The sequence below is a fragment of the Macaca mulatta genome, chromosome 14, assembly GCF_049350105.2.
Source record: "Macaca mulatta isolate MMU2019108-1 chromosome 14, T2T-MMU8v2.0, whole genome shotgun sequence".
Lineage (NCBI taxonomy): Eukaryota > Metazoa > Chordata > Mammalia > Primates > Cercopithecidae > Macaca > Macaca mulatta.
This window is the reverse complement of record NC_133419.1, coordinates 48,382,563-48,405,356: the sequence shown is the minus strand read 5'-3', so window position 1 is coordinate 48,405,356 and position 22,794 is coordinate 48,382,563. Positions and strand designations below refer to the sequence as shown.

At 44.1% G+C, this 22,794-nt stretch overlaps 1 protein-coding gene and 1 non-coding gene across 2 annotated transcripts; both read right to left on the bottom strand.

Moving 5' to 3' along the window:
• Positions 1–17,297: 17,297 nt before the first annotated feature.
• Positions 17,298–20,454, bottom strand: RPS13 (ribosomal protein S13). Its single transcript, NM_001265917.1, is given in 6 exon segments — positions 17,298–17,366; positions 17,903–18,003; positions 18,241–18,410; positions 19,947–20,025; positions 20,208–20,256; positions 20,397–20,454. Coding segments are annotated over 6 exon segments (456 nt in total). The 5' UTR covers positions 20,420–20,454; the 3' UTR covers positions 17,298–17,332.
• Positions 17,552–17,642, bottom strand: LOC114672593 (small nucleolar RNA SNORD14). The gene has a single exon (XR_003722980.1). It is a non-coding gene; the product is annotated as a small nucleolar RNA SNORD14 (small nucleolar RNA).
• Positions 20,455–22,794: the final 2,340 nt, after the last annotated feature.

The following is a 22,794-nucleotide window of genomic DNA, read 5'->3' as shown; positions in this document are numbered from 1 at the left end:
ATTGGGAATAATACCACATGGTGTACACCGCCTGTGACATTAGTGGTAACATTTCTTCAGGATATTACAAATAATATCACAGGGTGTACAGTCCCTGTGATATTAGGAGTAACATTTCCAAAAAACATTACAAATAATATCACTGTTTGTACACCACATGTGACATTAGGAGTAACATCCCCCAAAACTATTATGAATAACTTCACAGGTTGCACACCCTCTGTGATATTAGGAGTAACATCTTCCTAGAATGTGAAGAATCATATCACAGGATGTACACCCCCGTGACATGAGGAGTAACATCATTCTAGGATATTACGAAGAATATAACAAGGTGTACACACTTTGTATGGTAGGAGTAACACCCCCCTGGGATACTACGAATCATAGCACAGAAAGTACACCCCCTGTGATAACAGAAGTAACATCCCCTTAGGATATTACGAATAATATCACAAGGTGTACACACCCTGTGACTTTAGGAGAATCATCTCCTTGGTTTATTACAAATAATGTCACAAGTGTTAACCTGCTGTGACAATAGGAGTAATATACTTCTAGTATATTATGAATAATATCACAGTGTGTACACCCACTGTGATATTGAGTCATTTTATCCAAAAATATTATGAATAATATCAGGGGGTATATACACATAGTGTACACCTACTGTGACATTAAAAGTTATACCTCCCTAGGATATTGTGAATAGTATCACAGGGTGTATGCCCTGTGTGTATACCCACCGATTTTTCAAGTAATATCTCCCTAGGATATTACGAATAATATAAAAGGGTGTACCCCGTCTGTGACATTAAATGTAACATCCCTGTAGGATATTCTGAATAATATCACAGGGTGTACATCCCCTGTGACATTGGGAATAGCATCCCCATAGCATATTCCAAATAATATCACAGGGTGTACACCCCATGTGACATTAAGAGTTATGTCTTCCTAGGGTACTACGAATAACATCACAGGGTGTACACCTCCTATGATTTTAAAAGTACTCCCCTAGAATATTACAAATAATATCACAGCGTGTACACCCCGTGACATTGGCAGTAACATCCCCCCAGTATATTACGAATAATATCACAAGGTGTACACACATTGTGACACTAGTAGTATACCGCTAGTATATTGTGAATAATTTGATATAATTATGTAATATATGTAGACACCTGTTACATTAGGAGTAACATCCCCCTTGAATATTACCAATGATATCACAGGGTGTACACCCTTTGCGACTTTAGAAGTATCATCCCCCTAGAATATTACGAGTAATACCACCCCCATCTCCCACAGTGGATATTATGAACCATTTCACAGGGGTGTGGATACCCCCCACAATATGGGGAGTAATATCACCCTCCTCTCCCTGCCTAGATATTATGAACTACTTCCCCTATAAAGACAAACATATACTTAAAATAATGGGATGGAAAAATGTATTTCATGTCAATGGAAACCAAAAAAGAGCAGGAGTAGCTATACTTATATCATACAAAATAGATTTGAAGACAAAAACTATAAGACAAAGAGGCCAGGCACAGTGGCTCATGCCTGTAATCCTAGCACTTTGGGAGGCCGAGGCGGATGGATCACCTGAGGTCAGGAGTTCGATAGCCTGGCCAACATGGTGAAACCCTGTCTCTACTAAAAATATCAAAATTAGGTGAGGTGGTACGTGCCTATAATCCCAGCTACTTGGGAGGCTGAGGCAGGAGAATCACTGGAACTCGCGGGGCGGAGGTTGCAGTCAGCTGAGATCATGCCACTGTACTCCAGTCTGAGTGAAACAGCCAAACTCCATCCCAAAAAACAAAACAAAACCAAAAGACAAAGAAGGTCTCTATATAATGATAAAGGGGTCAATTCAGCAAGAGGATACAATAATTTTAAATATATATGCACATAGTAATGGAACACCCAGATATGCAAAGCAGAGATTATTAGAGCTAAAGAGAGAGATAGGCTCCAATACAATAATAGCTGGAGATTTCAACACCCCTCTTTCAGATTTGGACAGATCTTCCAGACAGAAAATCAAGAAAGAAACATCAGACTTAATCTGCACTATACAGCTAATGGAACTAACAGATATTTACAAAACATTTTGCCCAGTGACTGCAGGATACACATTATTTTCCTCAGCACATGGATCATTCTCAAGGATAGGCCATATGTTAGGTCACAAAACAAGTCTTAAAACATTGAAAAAAAAAATTGGCTGGGCATAGTGGCTCACACTTACAATCCCAGCACTTTGGGAAGCTGAGCTGGGTGGATTACTTGAGGTCAGGCGTTCGAGACCAGCCTGGCCAACATGATGAAACCCCATCTCTACAAAAATACAAAAAATAGCCAGGCGTGGTGGTGGGTGCCTGTAATCGCAGCTGCTTGGGAGGCTGAGGTAGGAGAATAGCTTGAACCCAGGAGGCAGAGGTTGCAGTGAGCCGAGATTGTGCCACTGCACTGCAGCCTGGGTGACAGAGCAACACTCTGTCTCAAAAACAAAACAATATAAAACAAACAAACCAAAAAAAATGAGATAATATCAAGCATATTCTCTGGCCACAATGGAATAAAAACAGAAATTAATAGCACGAATAGTTTTGGACACTATACAAATACACAGAAATTAAACAATGTTTCAGATGTCTTGGAGCACTGGAAAAAAAAAAAAAAAGAAATTAAACAACATTCTCTTGAATGTACCAGCAGGTCAATGAAGAAATTAAGAAGGAAACTTAAATTTTTGTTGAAACAAATGATAATGGAAACACAAGATATCAAAACCTATGAGACACAGCAAAAACAATACTAAGAGGAAAGTTTACAGCTATAAGTGCCTACATAAAAAAAAAAACCCTACTAATTAATGCATCTTAAAGAACTAGATAAGCAAGAAAAAACCAAATGCAAAATTAGTAGAAGAAATAATGAAGATCAGAGCAGAAATAAATGAAATTGAAATAAAGAAAACAATACAAAAGATCAATGAAACAAAAAGTTGGTTGTTTGAAAAGTTAAACAAAATTGACAACACTTTAGCCAGACTAAGAAAAAAAGAGAGAAGGGGCAGGCATGATGGCTCATGCCTGTAATCCCAGCACTTTGCGGGGCTGAAGTGGGTGGATCACTTGAGGTCAGGAGTTCAAGACCAACCTGGCCAACATGGTAAAAACTCATCTCCTCTAAAAATGCAAAAATTAGCCAGGCGTGGTAGCATACGCCTGTAGTCTCAACCACTCAGGTGGCTGAGGCACAAGAATTGCTTGAACCTGGAAGGTGGAGGTTGCAGTGAGCCAAGATCATGCCACTGGATTCCAGCCTGGGCAACAGGGCAAGACTCTGTCTCAAAAAGATAAAAAAGAGAGACCAAGATAAAATCAGAAATGAAAAGGGAGACATTATAACTGATACTGAAGAAATTCAAAGGATCATTAGTGGCTACTAGGAGCAAGTAGATATGCCAATAAATTGGAAAATCTAGACTAAATGGACAAATTGCTAGACAGATACAACCCACCAAGACTGAACCAGGAAGAAATCCAAAACCTGACAGATCAATAACAGATAACAAGATCAAAGCTGTAGGGGCCAGGCGCAGTGGCTCACGCCTGTAATCCTAGCACTTTGGGAGGCCAAGGCAGGCGGATCATGAGGTCAGGAGATTGAGACCATCCTGGCTAACACGGTGAAACCCCGTCTCTACTAAAAATACAAAAAATTAGCTGGTAGTCCCAGCTACCCAGGAGACTGAGGCAGGAAAATGGCGTGAACCCGGGAGGAGGAGCTTGCAGTGAGTGGAGATTGCGCCACTGCACTCCAACCTGGGTGACTGGAGTGAGACTCCAGCTCAAAAAAAAAAAAAAAAAAAAAAAATCAAAGCTGTAATAAAGTCTCCCAACAAAGAAAAGCCCAGGACCTGATGCCTACACTGCTGAGTTTTACCAAGCATTTAAAGAAAAACTAATACCAATCCTACTCAAAGTATTCCAAAAATAGAAGAGGAGGGAATACTTCCAATCTCATTCTATGAGGCTAGTATGACCCTGATACCAAAACAAGACGAAAATACAAGCAAATTCAGCAATACATTAGAAGGATCATTCATCGTGACCAAGTGGGATTTGTCCCTGGGATGCAAGGATGGTTCAACAGATGCAAATCAATTAATGTGATATATCATATCGACAGAATGAAGAGTAAAAACAGTATGATCACTTCAATTGATGTTGAAACAGCATTTGATAAAATTTAACATCCCTTCAAGATAAAAACCCTCAAAAAACTGGAATAGAAGGAATATACCTTAATATAATAAAAGCCCTATGTGACAGACCCACAGCTAATATCATACTGAATGGGAAAAAACTGAAAGCCTTTCCTCTAAGAACACAACAAGGATGCCCACTTTCATCACTGTTACTCAACATAGTACTGGAAATCCTAGCTAGAGCAGTCAGACAAGAGAAAGAAACAGTGGGCATCCAAATTGAAATGGAAGAAGTCAATTTATTCTTGTTTATAGATGATATAATCTTATATTTCAAAAAAACCTAAGATTCCACATAAAAACCTATTAGAAGTGATAAATTCAATAAATTTGCAAGATACAAAAGCAACATACAAAAATTAGTAGCATTTCTACATGCCAACAATGAACAATCTGAAAAAGAATTTAAAATGTAATGCCATTTACAGTAGACACAAATAAAATTAAATACCTAGGAATTAGCCAAAGAAATTAAAGATCTCTATAGTGAAAACCATAAAACACTGATGAAAGAAACTAAAAAGGACACCAAAAAATGGAAAAATATTTCATGTTCATGGATTGGAAGAATCAGTATTATTAAAATGTCCATACTACCCAAAGCAATCTACAGATTCAATGCAATCCCTATCTGAACCCTCCCCTCAGTGAGTGATTGTGTGAGTCCAGGCAGTGCTTCTCAAACTTTAATGGGCATCAGAATTCCCTGCAGTTTGTTAAAATACAGATTCCTTTCCCTTCATTGTGGGGTTCTGTATGAGGCCTGAGATTCTGTTTTTTGTTTGTTTGTTTGTTTTTGAGACAGGGTCTCACTCTGTTGCTAAAGCTGGAGTGCAGTGACACGATCATGGCCCACTGCAGCCTCCATCTCCCAGGCTCAAACTATCCTCCTGCCTCAACCTCTCAAGTAGCTGGGACTACAGGTGTGCACCACCATGCCCAGCTAAGAGTTTCTGCATGTTTAATAAGTTACATTCCTACCAGGTGATTCTGTTGAAGGAAGTTCCAGACTACACTTTGAGAAATGCTGCTCTAAGAGAATATGTCAGGTGCCTGGAAGTTCTGAGAGATACGGAAGGGAGCAGGTGACCCGAGGTACATGTGTATAACATTTCTTTCTTTTCTTTTTTTTCTTTCTTTTCTTTTTTTTTTTTTTTTTTTATGAGATGGAGTCTTGCACTGTCACCTGGGCTAGAGTGCAATGGTGCAATCTTGGCTCACTGCAACCTCCGCCTCCTGGGTTCAAGCAATTCTCCTGCCTCAGCCTCCCGAGTAGCTGGGATTACAGGGGCCCACCACCAAGCCCGGCTAATTTTTTACATTTTTAGTAGAGATGGGGTTTCACTATGTTGGCCAGGCTGGTCTCAAACTCCTGATCTCGTGATCTGCCCGCCTCAGCCTCCCAAAGTGCTGGGATTACAGGTGTGAGCTACTGTGCCCAGCCAACATGTGTATAACATTTCTAGAAAAATATGCAAAAAACATTGTTAGCTTCTGAAAAGGAGGCTAGAAGTTCTGATGTAAGGGTAAGACCTGGTTTTATATTTTTAAAAACTTTAATATTTTTTTCACCTTAAGCATGTACTACTTTCTTGGCTTAGAAACATTTAGCACATTGCCCAACAAAGAGTAGGTTTTTAATAAGTAAAAGTTCTTTTCTTTTTTGTCCTCTACCCAAACATTTGCTGCCCTTTCTCTTCCTCATTTCCTCACCACCAGCAGTATTCCCATTCATGCACTTGATTAATAAATATCAATAGAATACATATCATGTGCTAGGCACTGCTCTAACAGTATAGCTGCATACACACAACAGACACAGTTCTTGCCTGCAGGGAGTTTACATTCTAGTGCTCTCTTGTCCCCACCTGGGCACATTTTGATTCATGAATTCCTGCCTCCTCAGCTCTGTACAGGCCATGCCCTTACACAAATCTAAAGTACCCTTTCCTACTCCCCTCCTTCAGAACAGGACCTAAATTCTCCTTGAAGCTTTCCCTGAACCCCACTGACATCCCTATGGGAGGCTTGATGGGAGCTCTGGACCAGGCTTCTGCTGCCCTCTGGTGGGCCTCCCTGGTGGCTCAAGGGTCTGTGTACCCAGAGTACACTGGCTTCCCTGGACCTGGCTCAGAGCTATGATCTGTGTGTCCCTAACTCTGAGCCAGACTGTCCCTAAAGGCCACTGTCTTTGTAAAGGCAATGCAGTATGGGACGGTAAGTAGTGCCACTGCCCGGGGGTGCTGGTAGTTGGGGAGGGAGGGATGGTAGGGAAGTGGGGAGGAGACACCAGGTAAAATAGCTTTCAGAATTATCTTTTTTTTTTTTTTTTTTGAGACAGAGTCTCTCTCTGTTGCCCAGGCTGGAGTGCAGTGGCGTGATCTCAGCTCACTGCAACCTTCACCACTTGGGTTCAAGCGATTCTCCTGCCTCAGCCTCCCAAGTAGCTGGGATTACAGGCATGAGCCACCAGGCCTGACTAATTTTTGTATATTTGGTAGAGACAGGGTCTCACCATGTTGACCAGGCTGGTCTTGAACTCCTGACCTCAAATGATCCACCTGCCTTGGCCTCCCAAAGTCCTAGGATTACAGGCATGAGCCACTGCACCTGGCCTTATCCTTTCTTTTATTCGTTGTTTTTATCTTGTGCCAAAAGCAATTCATACTCTTACAGAAACATCAGAAAATAGAAACATGCAAATGAGTGATTCAAACAAATCCCATAATCCCACCTAGAGACAATTTCTGTTCACACCTGGAGCAAGAACAAAGAGGAAAGGGCAACTAGGCCAGGAGCCTGGACTCCAGACCTCATCATCCCTCCCCCTGTGTGACCCTGAGCAAGTCCCTTCTTGGAGTCGAACTCATCCATACACAAAATGAGGACTGAATTAAGTACCTACCGGGTTTACTCTTCTGTGATTCTAAGTCAGGGGTCCCAATCTCAAATGCCTTTTTAAAATACAGTTGTCTGGTTCCCCACTCCCAACCCACTCCCCATCCTAGCAGATTTCTGCTTTCCCAGACAGAGTTTGGGAATCACTCTCTCTCCCTCTTTCTTCTTCTTCTTCTTTCTTCTTCTTCCTTCTTCTTTCTTCTCTTTCTGGAGTAAAGGAATCAATTTTTAAAAAATATTTTTTAGTGACCGGGCGCAGTGGCTCATGCCTGTAATCCCAGTAGGTGGGTGGATCTCCTGAGGTCAGGAATTCAAGACCAGCCTGGGCAACGTAGTGCTACCCCATCTCAACTAAAAATACAAAAATTAGCTGGGCGTGGCGGCATGTGCCTGAAATCCCAGCTACTTGTGAGGTCGAGGCATGAGAATCATTTGAACCCGGGAGGCAGAGGTTGAAGTGAGCCAAGATTGTGCCATTGCATTCCAGCCTGGGCCACAGAACAAGACTCCATCTCAAAAAAAAAAAAAAATGTTTTTACTTTTCAGAGACCAGAGTCTTGCTCTGTGGTCCAGGCTAGAGTGAAGTAGTGTGATCAACACTCACTGCAGCCTTGATCTCCCAGGCTTAAGCAATCCTCCCATCTCAGCTTCCCGAGTAGCTGGGACTACAGGCATGTGCCACCATGCGTAATTTTTTTTTTTGTCCTGAGACAGAGTCTTGCTCTGTCACCCAGGCTGGAGTGCAATGGTGCAATCTCGGCTCACTGCAACCTCCATCTCCTGGTTTCAAGCAATTCTCCTGCCTCAGCCTCCCGAGTAGCTGGGATTACAGGGCCCACCACCACACCTGGCTAATTTTTTTGTATTTTTAGTGGAGACAGAGTTTCACCATGTTGGCCAGGCAGGTCTTGAACTCCTTACCTCGTGATCCACCTGCCTCGGCCTCCCAAAGTGCTGGGATTACAGGCATGAGCCACCGCCCCTAATTTTTTTATTTTTTGTAGAGACAGAGTCTTACTATTTTGCCCAAGCTGGTCTCAAACTCCTGAACTCAAACAATCCTCCCACTTCAGCCTCCCAAAGTGCTGTGATTACAGGCATGAAGGAATCAGTATTTTAGGATGGGCACGGTGGCTCATACCTGTAATCCTAGCACTTTGGGAGGCCAACGCTGGGCGGATCACTTGGGGTCAGGAGTTCGAGACTAGCTTGGCCAACATGGTGAAAACCCCTCTCTACTAAAAACACAAAAATTAGCCAGGCGTGGTGGCATTCACTTGTAGTCCCAGCACTCAGGAGGCTGAGGCAGGAGAATTGCTTGAACCTGGGATGGGGAGGCTGCAGTCAGCCGAGATTGCACCACTGCACTCCAGCCTGGGCAACAGAGCGAGACTCTGTCTCCAAAAAAAAAAAAAAAATCCGTATTTTTAGGCCAGGAGGAGTGGCTCATGCCTGTAATCCCAACACTTTGGGAGGCTGAGGCAGCTGGATCACCTGAGGTCAGGAGTTTGGGACTAGCGTGGCCAACATGGTGAAAGCCCATCTCTACTAAAAATACAAAAATTAGCTGGATGTGGTGATGCACACCTGTGGTCCCAGATACTCGGGAGGCTGAGGCACGAGAATCACTTGAACCCGGGAGGCAGAGGTTGCAGTGAGCGAACGCCACTGCACTCCAGCCTGGGCAACAGAGTGAGACTTGGTCTCAAAAAGAAAAGAGATCAGTATTTTTAAAAGTCTTCTGGGAGTATCCCAATGAATCCCTCCTAGTCAAGAAGCATTGGTAGATATCTTTGTAGACATTTGTATGTTTGTGCATAATTTTACAAAAATGGAATTATTGTATATATGTTAATATATTAATATTTAGGTATATTTCATACCTTAATTTAAGCAGCCCACTAATCAATTAGGCAGTCCCAACTTTGTACTATTACAAATACTGAAAAACAGTAAAAGTAGGCTAAAAACAAATTACAAATAATTAGGGAAAACCCCTCAAAAGTTCAGGAAAAGGACAAAAATGCCTAAAAACTCTTAAAGTGTTGAAAATTGCTTTATGAAGCATGAAAATGACCAATATTATTAAAAAAAAAAAAACCCAGCAACTGGGAAATACTCATTTTCAATCAAATCATTGTTTCAATCAAAATGTTGTATTTCACCAGAATGCTTTCAGAAAAATTGCTTTCAGTCCAATCATATGCCTCTGTGGGAGGCAGCCAGCAAGAGCTTCCTTCCAGCTCCCAAGAAGTCCTTGGAAAAGGTTTGGGATCCCCACTGCCAGCAGTTCTAACCGGGAAATAAACATCAGACCAACTGCTGTGCATGTACCCAGCAAGGATCTGCCGATTATCTTATGTGCCAGGCTCTGTGCTGGGCACTGGGAATATGAGGCAACCAAGACAGTTTCTGCCATCCTCCCTGGCAGGGACTCACAGTCCAGTCTAGCAAGGCAGACAGACACATCCACAGGTAATTCCAATACAGGCTGAGATGAGATGAGAACTGGGAGGCATGGTAAATGGGGAGAGGCAAGTGAAAGCTTCTGCCCTGCCCCTCCAGCAGCCGTGGGACGGTAGAAACACAGCCTCTTCCTCCTCAGCAAAATGTTCTAGTTACTTTTGCTATGAAACAATTACCCCCAAAACCTAGTGGTTTCAAACAATCATTTGATTATGCTCAAGGATTCTGTAGGTCAAGAATTCAGGGCTAAGTGTAGTGGCTCATGCCTGTAATCCCAGCATTTTGGGAGGCCAAGGCAGGATAACTACTTGACCACAGGAGTTTGAGACCAGCCTGGGCAACATAGGGAGATCCCTGTCTCTACAAAAGAAAAAAAAAGAATTCAGATAGGGTACTACAGAATGGCTTCTATACTCCAGAATGTCTGTAGTCTCAGCTGGGAAGACTGAGTGGCTGGACTCAAAGGCTCTGGAGGCAGGTATCACGTGGAGGTATCTTCACCCACGAGCCTGGTGGTTAGCGAGGGCTGTCACATGGGACCTCCACCATAGCTGTTTCCCAAAGCACCCGCACATGGCTGAGGCTTCCTCACAGCATGGAGACCTCGGGGTGGGCCTGCACAGCAGCTCAGGACCCCAGACACGAGTGTCCCAGGCAACAAGGACTTTTCTGCCCTGGTCCCAGAATTCCTCAAGTGTCACTTCAGCTGAATTCCATTGTTAAAGCCAGCCACAGCCTGCCATGTTGATAGGGAGAGGAATTAAGAAACCACATCTTGATTGGAGCAGTAAGGTTCTAAGAAGACAAGTGGGACAGACTTTGTTGTGGTCATTTTTTTTTTTTCCCAGAGACAGGGTCCCTCTGTCCCAATCATAGCTCACTGCAGCCTCAAACTCTTGGGTTCAACCAATCCTCTCACCTCAGCCTTCCAAGTTCCGGAAAAAAAAAAAAAAAAAAATCCAGCTAACTTTTTTATTTTTTGTAGAGATGTGAGTCTCACTATGTTGCCCAGGCTGATCTCAAACTCCTGGCCTCAAGAGGTCTTCCTGCTTGGCCTCCCAAGGTGCTGGGATTACAGGCATGAGCCACTGAATCTGGCCTGTTGTGGTCATACAATCTACCACACCCGAGGTGGACCCAGGCACACCATTTACTGCCAGGAGGGCAGGTCTGAGAGGGGCCCAGCTGGGTGCAATGGAGGTAAGATGGGAAAGAAGCTGAACTCTTCTATCCTTAGGCAATTTCATGTGACTATGGCTTCACTTTCTGCTCCTCCATGACAACTTTTTTTTCTTTTTTTTTTTTTTAAGACTGAGTCTCGCACTGTAGTGCAGGCTGGGGTGCAGTGGCACAATCTCGGCTCACTGCAACTTCCACCTCCTGGGTTCAAGCAAGTCTTGTGCCTCAGCCTTCCAAGGAGCTGGAATTACAGGCACGCGCCATCACACCTGGCTAATTTTTGTTTTAGTAGAGAAGGGGTTTCACCATGTTGGCCAGGCTGGTCTTGAACTCCTGACTTCAAGTGATCCGCCCACCTTGGCCTCCCAAAGTGCTGGGATGACAGGAGGGAGCGCCACCCAGCCTCTCTTATGACTTTTCCATCTCAACAGTGTGTCAAATTGTCTGCCTACTTTACCTTGTGTGCTTTAGTTTCTTCTGAATAATGGAGATGCTAATACTATCTACCTCATAGAGTGACCATGAGACAATATGGTAGTCCCCCATTGTCCGCAGGGGATATGTCCCAAGGCCCCAGTGGTTGCCTGAAACTGTGGACAGTATAGAATCTTTTATATGCTATGTTTTTTTCTACACATACATACCTATAATAAGGTTTAATTTATAAGTTAGGCACAGTAAGAAATTAGCAACAATAATAATAAAATAGAACAATTATAACAATATACTGTAATAAGTTATTTTAAATTTATGAATTATTTCTAGAATTTTCCATTTTATATTTTCAGCCCACTGTTGACCATGGATAAAGGAAACCATGAAAAGGTGGGGAAACTACCATACTTATAAAATACTCACTGCAAGTCCAGGCACAGTGGCTCATGCCTGTAATCCCAACACTTTGGGAGGCCGAGGTGGGCAGATCACCTGAGGTCAGGAGTTCAAGACCAGCCTGACCAACATGGCAAAACCCCGTCTCTACTAAAAATACAAAAATCAGCCAGGTGTGGTGGCAGGCACCTATAATCTCAGCTACTCGAAAGGCTGAGGCAGGAGAATCACTTGAACCTGGGAGGTGGAGGTTACAGTGAGCTGAGATTATGCCACTGCACTCCATCCTGGGGGATAGAGCAAGACTCTACCTCCAAAAAAAGGAAAAAAAAAAAAAAGAACGGTCAGGGAACAAGGATGAACTCTGAGCAGTGGTGCGCGTTGGAGCTGGCTTGTATGGGCTCGCAAGAGCCAACTTTCAAGCTTTTAGGAATGCTGCAAGCCAGTTAAACACAGGCATTATTTAAAAAATCATATAAACTCACAGATAAAGTATATTCAAAACTAGTAAATCCTCAGAACTCACCACTTTCTAATTATTTCACACCATTTAACTATTATTCGTGGTCTCCAAGTCATTTATGACTGCTATATCTGCAGAGGAGAGATACGATGTAATGGTCTGCTCCTGAGCATCTCATACCAACCCCTGGTTGTAACATCCCATTAGTAACTTGAAATCGGCCATGGTGGGAGTTCCAGAACGTCTAATGTACAAATAATGAGTTTCGCAAAGAGAACATAGAAAATAGTGGGGAAGAAATTATTAAAAGAATAATTCAAGAAAACTTCCCAGAACTGCAAGATAATTTTCAGACTAAAATAGTTCACTCAGTACCTTGCAAAACATGAAAAAAATAAAAGCCAAGGTATTTTTGCAAATTTCAGAACACCAAGCGCTAATAAGATGATCCTGAAAGCATTGAGTCAAAAAAGAAAAAAGTTACCAAGTTACAAACAAAAGAGTGGGAATCAGAATAACATCTGACTTCTTGGCAATAGCATTTGGTTTTTCTTTTTAAAGCTATAAACAATTAAGCGATGCTAAAAATGTTTAAAGAAAATTATTTCCGGCCAGGCACGGTTGCTCCTGCATGTAATCCCTGCACTTTGGGAGGCCGAGGCAGGCAGATCACTTGAGGTCAGGAGGTCGAGGCCAGCCTGGCCAACATGGCGAAACCCCATCTCTACAAAAAGTATAAAAAATTAGCCAGGAGTGATGGTGGGCACCTGTAATCCCAGCTACTGGGAGGCTGAGGCAGGAGAATCACTTGAACCTGGGAGGTGGAGGTTGCAGTGAGCCGAGATCGTGCCATTACACTCCAGCCTGGGCAACAAGAAACTCCATCTCAAAAAAAAAAAAAAAAAAAAAAAAAAGGAGTCCAAATATCCAGTGTTTATTAGCGATTCAAGGGGGGATATAGAATAGGCAGATGCACATCTAAGTCTGGAGTTCAAGGAGGGTCTGCCCTGGAGGTATGAATTTGAATGTAGTAGCTTTAAAGATGGCATGGAAAACCATAGATTAGATGAAGTTACCAAGAGTTGAGATGAACAGAAAAAAATGAGGTCCAAGGACTGAGCCTTTTGTTAGGGACTGCTAGAGGCAGTGTTTCCCACATCCTCCAAAAGGGTGCAAACCAAGAAAGAGGAAGACAGAAGATAAGGAAAGAGGAATCTAACACTGCAGACATACAGAATATTTGGATTGATGGTGAACAGGGATCCCAGAACTACAGGTCTCAGGGTAAGCTGTCTAAACTGGCACTAGAGGATGAAGCGTCCTAGGAAGGTATCACCAAGGAAAAACAAAAAGAGTAACCCTGTTTAAATGTACTGAGATTAAACTATGGCTCAAACTTTGGGGATGAGATAGAAACAGGAACACAGAACTTTAAGCAGATGGAAAAACAAGGTAATAACTAACATATTTTTTGTAGATGTATTTACAGAATTATAACTATGGAATCACATCAACACTGTATATAAAAGTCATAGAAATGTAAACATAGAATATTGATTGAGCCATAAATGATTATAGAATTATGAAGATGCCAGGAAAGGGGCATAAAAGTGTTATTTAGAGCAATTATCCTAGATACACACCCCAAAAATTGAAAACAGGTAGTCAAACAAGTACATGTACACAAATATTCAGAGCAGCACTATTTGAAACAGCCAAAAGGTGGAAACAATCCAAATATCCATCAACTAATAAATGCATAAACTGTGGTACACACACACAGTAAAATACTATTCAGCCACAAAAAGAAATGAAGTACTGACACATGCTATGTTAGTGAGCCTCAAAAACATGCTAAGTGAAAGACTGCCAGGCACGAAAAGTCAGGTACTGTATGAATCCACTTATATGAAATATCCAGAAAAGGCAAATCCATAACAACGGAAAGTGGATTGGTGGCTGCTAGGGGTTGGGGGGGTAAAAAATGGGGATAACTGCTTAATGAGTATGGACTTTTTGTTTTTTGAGACACAGGTCTATGTTGCCCAGGCTGCTGCCAAACTCCTGAGCTCAAGCGTTCCTCCCATCTCGGCCTCCCAAAATGCTGGGACTAAGTCAAGAGGAGTGTGGGGTTTTGCTTCAAGGTGATGAAAATGTTTTGGAACTACATTAAGGTGGTGGTTGTACAGTATTATGAATAAACAAATGCCACTAAATTGTTCACTTTAAAATGGGGAATTTTGTAATGTGAATTTCACCTCAATTTTTTCAAAAAAGAATGTTACGTAGAAATAAGAAGGTGGGCTGGGTGCGGTGGCTCACGCCTGCAATCCCAGCACTTTGTGAGGCCGAGGCGGGCAGATCACGAGGTCAGGAGTTCAAGACCAGCCTCACCAACATGGTGAAACCCCATCTCTACTAAAAATACAAAAATTAGCTGGGCATGGTGGCGTGCGCCTGTAATCCCAGCTACTCGGGAGGCTGAAGCAGAATTGCTTGAACTCGGGAGGTGGAGGCTGCAGTGAGCCGAGATCATGCCACTGCACTCCAACCTGGGTGACAGAGCAAGACTCTGTCTCAGAAGAAAAAAAAAAAAAAGGCACATTATATACCAGAAAAACAGCTATGTATTTAAAGTGGTTGCCCTCATCTTCAGGAAGGTAGGGCTGCAGAAAGGAAAAGACTGTTTTTAGTTATTCCTTATCAAATGATTCAACAGGCTGGGCGCAATGGCTCACACCTGTAATCCCAGCAATTTGGGAGGAGGTGGGCGGATCTCTTGAGGTCAGGAGTTTGAGAACAGCCCGGCCAATATGGCAAAATCCTATTTCTACTAAAAATACAAAAATTAGCCAATCATGGTAGCAGGCACCTGTAACCCCAGCTACTCAGGAGGCTGAGGCACAAAAATCGCTTGAACCTGGGAGGTGGAGGTTGCAGTGATCCAAGATCATACCACTGCACTCCAGCCTGGGCGACAGAGTGAGACTGTCTGAAAAGATAAATAAAACCACATACATGTGTAAGTTTAATAATAACAGGATGGGCCGGGCACAGTGGCTCACATGTCAGGAGTTCAAGACCAGCCTGACCAACATGGTGAAACCCCGTTTCTACTAAAAAAAAATACAAAATTAGCCAGGCATGGTAGCTCATGCCTGTAATCCCAGCTACTTGGGAGGCTGAGGCAGTAGAATCACCTGAACGCAGGATGCAGAGGTTGCAGTTGAGACGAGATTGCGCCACTGGACTCCAGCCTGGGCAACAAGAGCGAAACTCCGTCTCAAAAAAAAGAAAAAAAAAAAAAAAAAAGGCTGGGTGCAGTGGTTCATGCCTGTAATCCCAGCACTTTGGGAGGCCAAGGTGGGCGGATCACGAAGTCAGATCAAGACCATCATAGCTAACACGGTAAAACCCCGTCTCTACTAAAAATACAAAAAATTAGCTGGGCATGGTGGGTGCCTGTAGTCCCAACTACACGGGAGGCTGAGGCAGGAAAATGGCATTAACCCGGGAGGCGGACCTTGCAGTAAGCTGAGATCACGCCACTGCACTCCAGCCTGGGCGACACAGGGATACTGTAAGATGGACACCTACCACTTGAAAAGATGATTTTTCGGCCGGGCGCGGTGGCTCAAGCCTGTAATCCCAGCACTTTGGGAGGCCGAGACGGGCGGATCACGAGGCCGGGAGATCGAGACCATCCTGGCTAACACGGTGAAACCCCGTCTCTACTAAAAAATACAAAAAACTAGCCGGGCGCGGTGGCAGGCACCTGTAGTCCCAACTACTCGGGAGGCTGAGGCAGGAGAATGGCGTGAACCCGGGAGGCGGAGCTTGCAGTGAGCTGAGATCCGGCCACTGCACTCCAGCCTGGGCGGCAGAGCGAGACTCCGTCTCAAAAAAAAAAAAAAAAAAAAAAAAAAAGAAAAGATGATTTTTCAAGGAAGTAAACAGTTGTTGGAGGAAACCTACAAATTCTAGGTGCTCACATGGATAGATGAGGACAAATAATGTGCATATGCTATTTCAACTGGGTCAATAGATGTTACAAAAAAAAGAAACAAACCATATGGAAACTTTTTTTTTTTTTTTGAGACGGAGTCTCACTGTCACCCAGGCTGGAGTGCAGTGATGCCATCTCGGCTCACTGCAACTTCCGCCTCCTGGGTTATAGGCGCCTGCCACTATGCCCAGCTTACTTCTGCATTTTTAGTAATGACAGGGTTTCACCATGTTGGCCAGGCTAGTCTTGAACTCCTGACCTCAGGTGATCCACCCACCTCGGCCTCCTAAAGTGCTGAGATTACAGGCATGAGCCACCACGTGCAGCCCTTTTTCTGAATTCTGAAGGATCGTGGCTCTATAAACACACACCAGCCAGACATACAGCTTAACCACTTTGACAGTGGTTCAAAGTCTTGTAACTTTGACCCACTCCCTAGGGTTGTCTGAGATTTTAGTCATTCAAGCAGCAATACCCATGTACCCCATTAGGTTAAGAATTAAATTAAAACAAAATACCAAAACAAGTAAATCTTACTTTAACCCACCCAAATATTTTCAAAGGCCAGGAACCCAAGCCCATTTCAAATATTCTTCCTAAACCCCCAACGCTCCAGACGAACTGTGCCTGTTTACTGTCCCCTAGATTCCTTCTTCATCTTTAACCCTCACTGCAAGATCCAATGTCTCTCCATATCAGATTCCCCTCCCTCCAGTGACACTTTTATGTATTAGGTTAGTGCAAAAGTAATTGTGGTTTTTGCATCAAAGTAATGGCAAAAACCGCAATTACTTTTGCCCATATTACTATTTCTGATGCTACCAGTGGTTAACATCTGCCAGAGATCTATCTGTCTTTAACATTAAATGTATCAAAAAAACTTAGAAACATTTTTGCCATGACACCAAAACAAACACAAAGGCATTATTTCCTAGTGTCTTCCAGTTCTCCATATTTAAGGCAACCACCTATGAGGTTATAAGCTGCTCAACTGGTTTAAGGGGCCAATGAAGGGATGTGATGTACACTATCTTACTGCTCCCTGGAATCCTAACATCAGTCACCTAAAACACTTCCCCATCAAACAAGATCAACACATATGAACCACTGATATATATACATTTTTCTTCTAGGAAAATAAACATAAAACATGCTTTTAGTTAAACAATCATTTTATTGCTTGAGTACACAGACAAATTTATGCGACCAGGGCAGAGGCTGTAGATGATTCACTGAAAAAGAAAAACGGGGAAAGAAAATCAGGATTAATACCGGTCCCTCCATATTCGTTAACAGATAATCTCCCCACTAATGGTGCTATTCTCAAACAGTTAATAAATACAAACTATATAAAGTGCACCAAACTACTGAATACCTGAACCAACGCATTGCGTTGAAGCACAATGAATGAAGATGCTCACTCAGACATCCAAGGAAGAACTGGCCAACAAAAGGAAAAACCTTTCTGGTGGAAACTGCGAATGTCTGGCAATCAATCATCATAGTGAGCAATTCATGCGAAAATTAATTCAAACTCCTGGGAGTAGAGGTATGAAAGGAAAACTTACCTACTATCTTATTAAAGACAAGCAGCCACACCCATTCGATTATGTACTGCCTGTGGCTGTTTTCCCACTACCAGGCCAGAGCTCAAAGAGCAGTTAACCAAATAGCCCCCAAGGCCGAACATATTCACTACTAGGACTTTAACTACTGGCTGACTCCTATGCTTGATAACAACAACAACAACAAAAGAGTTGACACTTACTATTTCCAATTGGGAGGGAGGACTCGCTTGGTCTTATAATATCGAGCCAAACGGTGAATCCGGCTCTCTATCAGAATCAGACGGAATTTAGCATCCTTATCCTAAAAATAAAATTTGGTGCAATTCAAGAAAACCACCCAAAATGACCGAACATTATCAAACATTAATAAGACAATGTAGAGCTACTACGCACTTTCTCTAATGAAAATCTCTTTGGGTAGAATTTGAACTTCAAAGCAACACTACACTAGTTTGTGTACTAAGCCACCTTGAATAATTCAAACCAGATGCATGTACGAGCAGTCCTATTTAGCACCAGATTTTGTTTATTAGCTTACCTTTCTGTTCCTCTCAAGATGCTTTCGAACAGCAACTGCTTTCTTAATTAAATGGTAGAGATCTTCAGGAAGATCAGGAGCAAGTCCCTTAGACTTAAGAATTCTTAAGATTTTATTGCCTGTCACAAAACGTACTTGTGCAACACCATGTGAATCTCTCAGGATCACACCTGAAAAGGGAATCATGTTTTAACTTTCAACACGAAACACTAACTGGATGATGTCGAGGCTCAGAAATCAGGGCATAGTTCCTATCTGTAAGCTGGAGGTATACTTTTATACATCACAGAAACCAACATGGGAATGCACATAAAGCTCACTCAGACATCCAAGGAAGGTTTACCCAAGACTAAGGAAAACCTTTCTGGTGGAAACTAAGAATGCTGGAAAACTATCATCCCAGTGGGTTTGCTGGAATACAGATGACCAAAGGAATTGAGATTCCACAGCTAACATTTATTGAGAACTCTGGTCATTCTTCTAAAAACTTTACACGTTATTTCTTTTAAACCTCTAATGAGTTCTGATTACTTACAATCTATGGCACATTTTCTTTTGGTGTGTCATACCTCCAATTAGACTACAAGCTCCAAGAGTACAGATATTTTGCATCCCCCTTCCCCCTTTTAAGAGGTGGGATCAGGTGCTGTGGCTCACGCCTGTAATCCCAGCATTTTGGGAGGCCGAGGCGGTGGATCACCTGAGGTCAGGAGTCTGAGACCAGCCTGGCCAATATGGTGAAACCCCGTCTCTACTAAAAAATACAAAAATTAGCCGGGCGGGGTGGTGCTGCCTGTAGTCCCAGCTACTCCGGAGGCAGAGGCAGGAGAACTGCTTGCATGAACCCAGGAGGTAGAGGTTGCAGTGAGCCGAGATCGTGCCACTGCACTCCAGCCTGGGCGACAGAGTGAGAATCCGTCTCAAACAAAAACAAAAAAACACACAAATTCGCCAGGCCTGGTGGTGGGTGCGTGTAATCCCAGCTATGCGGGAGGCTGAGGCAGGAGAATCGCTTGAATCCAGGAGGTGGAGGTTGCAGTGAGCTGAGATCGTGCCACTGCACTCCAGGATGGGCGACAAGAGCAAGCCTCTGTCTCAAAAAAAAAAGAAGAAAAAAAAAAAGGTGGCGCCTCTCTGTCACCCAGGAGTGCAGTGGCTTCATCATAGCTCACTGCAGCCTAGGACTTCTGGGCTCAAGTGATCCTCCCACCTTTGCACCTGTATCTGGAAATACAGGCACATTGCCGCTGGCTTTTTTGGGCGGGGGAGTAGGAGGCTAGTATATTCTCAGGCCCCAGAACCATGTTCAGCACACAGAAGGCAAACATTTGCTGAATGAAGCCACTTGCACGAAGTCACATGCAACTGAGATTCAAACCACACCTAACTGTGAAGAACTGTATCAGGCACTCTGCTTAGCCAATTCCAACTCCTCCACTTGAGAGCTGTGTGATTTGGGGCTGGTTAGTATCCAGCTGCACTGTGCCTCTGGATCCTCAACTGTAAACTGGGGGGAAAGCCACGAAGATTTATTTCAAAGTATTGTGGTCAGAATTAAACGAGATCAGTACACGTAAAGTGCTTACAATGATGCCTGTAGCACGGTGCCGAGACCATAGTTTTTGCGATTTTTAAAATAACGTTACCACCTACTAGATCCTACAAGTCACACGAGGACAGGCGAAAGAGGCTACACAAACACTCACCGATTTGTGAAGGAGTCAGGCCCTTCTTGGCCAGTTTGTAAATCTGCTCCTTCACGTCGTCAGATGTCAACTTCAACCACTGTTATGGAATAGAAAGCAACCTTAAGATGAGAACCCAGGAATGCCGCCTAAGCACAGCGCCCTCTCCACCCGCAAAACCGCGCTCCTCATACACGCAAGTTCCTCACCCCGGCGTCGCTTCACCCGAGACAAATGCCACCCCCCTCCTCGGATTCTCCCCGGTCCCAGCGCGCTACTTACAGTGGGGACGCTGCGTCGATAGGGCAAAGCCGACTGGGACAGGCCCTTCCTGGGGAGAGAAGCAGTCTCTAAGTGAGGTGTCGGCTCGTGCCTGAGCAGCCCAGAACATCATCCCCTCGGCCCGCTGCCCACACTCCCTCTCTTCCTCCCACACCCGCCCAGCAATCCGGTTCGATGCCCCGAGCTCACCCGGGAGCATGCATGCGACCCATGATGGCGGCAGTCAGGCAGCGAAAGGAGAGCGAGGATGCAAACGCCGTAGGAAGCCACCCAACACGCAGGAAGTGACCTCACACGTCCACGCTTCCTCGCACGCAGGAGGCGGAGCTACGCTGCGCAGTCACCGTCGTCTGTGTGACTACATCTCCCGAAATGCATTTCAGCGTCGCAAGCGATTCGTCAGTCGGCCGGGCCTCATCCCGGCATGCATCGGTCTTTGATCAGCCTTGTGGCCAGAGCGGGAATTTGAGGCTGACAGCAGCTTGCGTTGAAATTCCCTACTTCGGACTCCGAGATCATAAAGATTCGAATGCTGCGCTGTGGGTGGGCATGGAGCAGGTAGGGCTAGAAGAATCAGCCATACACAGGTGTTTGCTCATTCACCAGTGCCTGGCTTTGCCCTGGAACTAGATACCTCAGAGTCGGCCCTGCGCCTAATGAAATAACAGATACAATAGCATGTGATGACCACACGGGAAGCCATGGCTGCAGCTACCCCCCAGCCGGCGCTTCCATTTCTCATTTCTAAATCCTACTCTTATCTGTCACGGGAGAGTCACTGACGGTGAAGAAACGGTCTAAGGAGTTGAACCAGGTCCCCGCGGATGCCTGCCGCCCTCCGCACTCGAATTCCCCTGCGCAGGGCTTTGGGGCGCTGGACTGTCTGGGGAGAAGGGTTGGGCAGAGGCTTACGGAGCCGTGTTCCCAAGTGAGACAGTTGGTGGGCAGGGAAGAGCCTTGGGAGCAAGATTGCAAAGGCCAAGAGGATGAGGGATAAAATGAGGCATTTGAATTTCCTGGGAAAAAGGAACCGTCAAGGAAATAGCTTTTTTTTTTTTTTTTTTGAGACGGAGTTTCGCTCTTGACTCCCAGGCTGTAGTGCAATGGCGCGATCTCGGCTTGCCATAACCTCCGCCTCCCGGGTTCAAGCGATTCTCCTGTCTCAACCTCCTGAGTAGCTGGGATCACAGGCATGCGCCACCACGCCCAGCTAATTTTGTATTTTTAGTAGAGATGGGTTTTTCCATGTTGGTCAGGCTGGCCTTGAACTCTTGACCTCAGGTGATCCGCCCGCCTCGGCCTTCCAAAGTGCTGGGATTACAGGCGTGAGCCACCGCGCCTGGCCGGAAGAAGCTCTTTTAAGACAGACCTAGCCTGGGCAACATGGCGAAACGCCGTCTCGATAAATACAAAAAATTAGCCGGGCGTGCTGGCTGGTGCCTTTGGTTCCAGCTACGAAGGAGGCTGAGGCTGGAGAATCGCTGGAGCCGTGAAGGAGATTGCGGTGAGCCGAGATAGCACCACGGCGCGCCAACCTGGGCAACAGAGCAACACTCTGTCTTAAAAAAAAAAAAAAAAAAAAAAAAAAAGGAAAGAAAAAGACTGACTCAGTGCTGGTACACAACCATGCGTTGAAAGAATGGGCAAATGAAGCAACTTTTAAAAATTTTTGAATGGTTAAATTTTTTTTATAAGCATAGCTCTAGGAAGGAGGGAGGTCAGTGAAATCAAACAGTCGACAAGTTTAAAGTAACTGGCGAGACATTGGGAAACTAGATAGTGAAGCATCCACTTTTAAACCTGTCACTATTTGAAATAAAGTTATCAGGGATAGCCGCGCGCGGTGGCTCACGCCTGTCATCCCAGCACTTTGGGAGGCCGAGGCGAGCGGATCCCGAGATCAAAAGATCTAGACCATCCTGGCTAACACGGTGAAACCCACTCTCTACTAAAAATACAAAAAATTAGCCGGGCGTGGTGCCAGGTGCCTTTAGTCCCAGCTACTCGGGAGGCTGAGGCAGGAGAATGGCGTGAACCCGGGCGGAGCTTGCAGTGAGCTGAGATCTGGCCACTGCACTCCAGCCTGGGCGACAGAGCGAGACTCCGTCTCAAAAAGAAAAAAAGAAAAAAAAGTAAACTTATCAGGGATAAAGAGAGAACCCTTTATAACAAAAAGGGGTCAATTCTCCAAGAAAACAACACCCCCCCCCCAAAAGAAAAGCCATAATCTATCACTATTTGATTAATAACTTTTCCCAAACCATCAGGAATTTTAGTCAAATTCGGTACCTATTTGGGTAACGTTTTTTTCCTAGCAAAGTTTATCATTAGCCAATATTACGTTTTTAGTTCAGATATGGAATAGGTATCTCAAATTTAATATGACTCCAGTTCCCAAACCTTGCCCCTTTGTTTCAGTTAAACATGATCCTGTTTGCTCAAACTTAATACAAACCTAGATGTCTCCATTTTTCTCTGATTTCTCTCTGTCATCCCTGGAATTTGAGACCAGCTTGGCCAACATAGTGAAACCCCGTCTCTACTAAAAATACAAAAATTAGTCAGGCGTGGTGGCCCATGCCTGTAA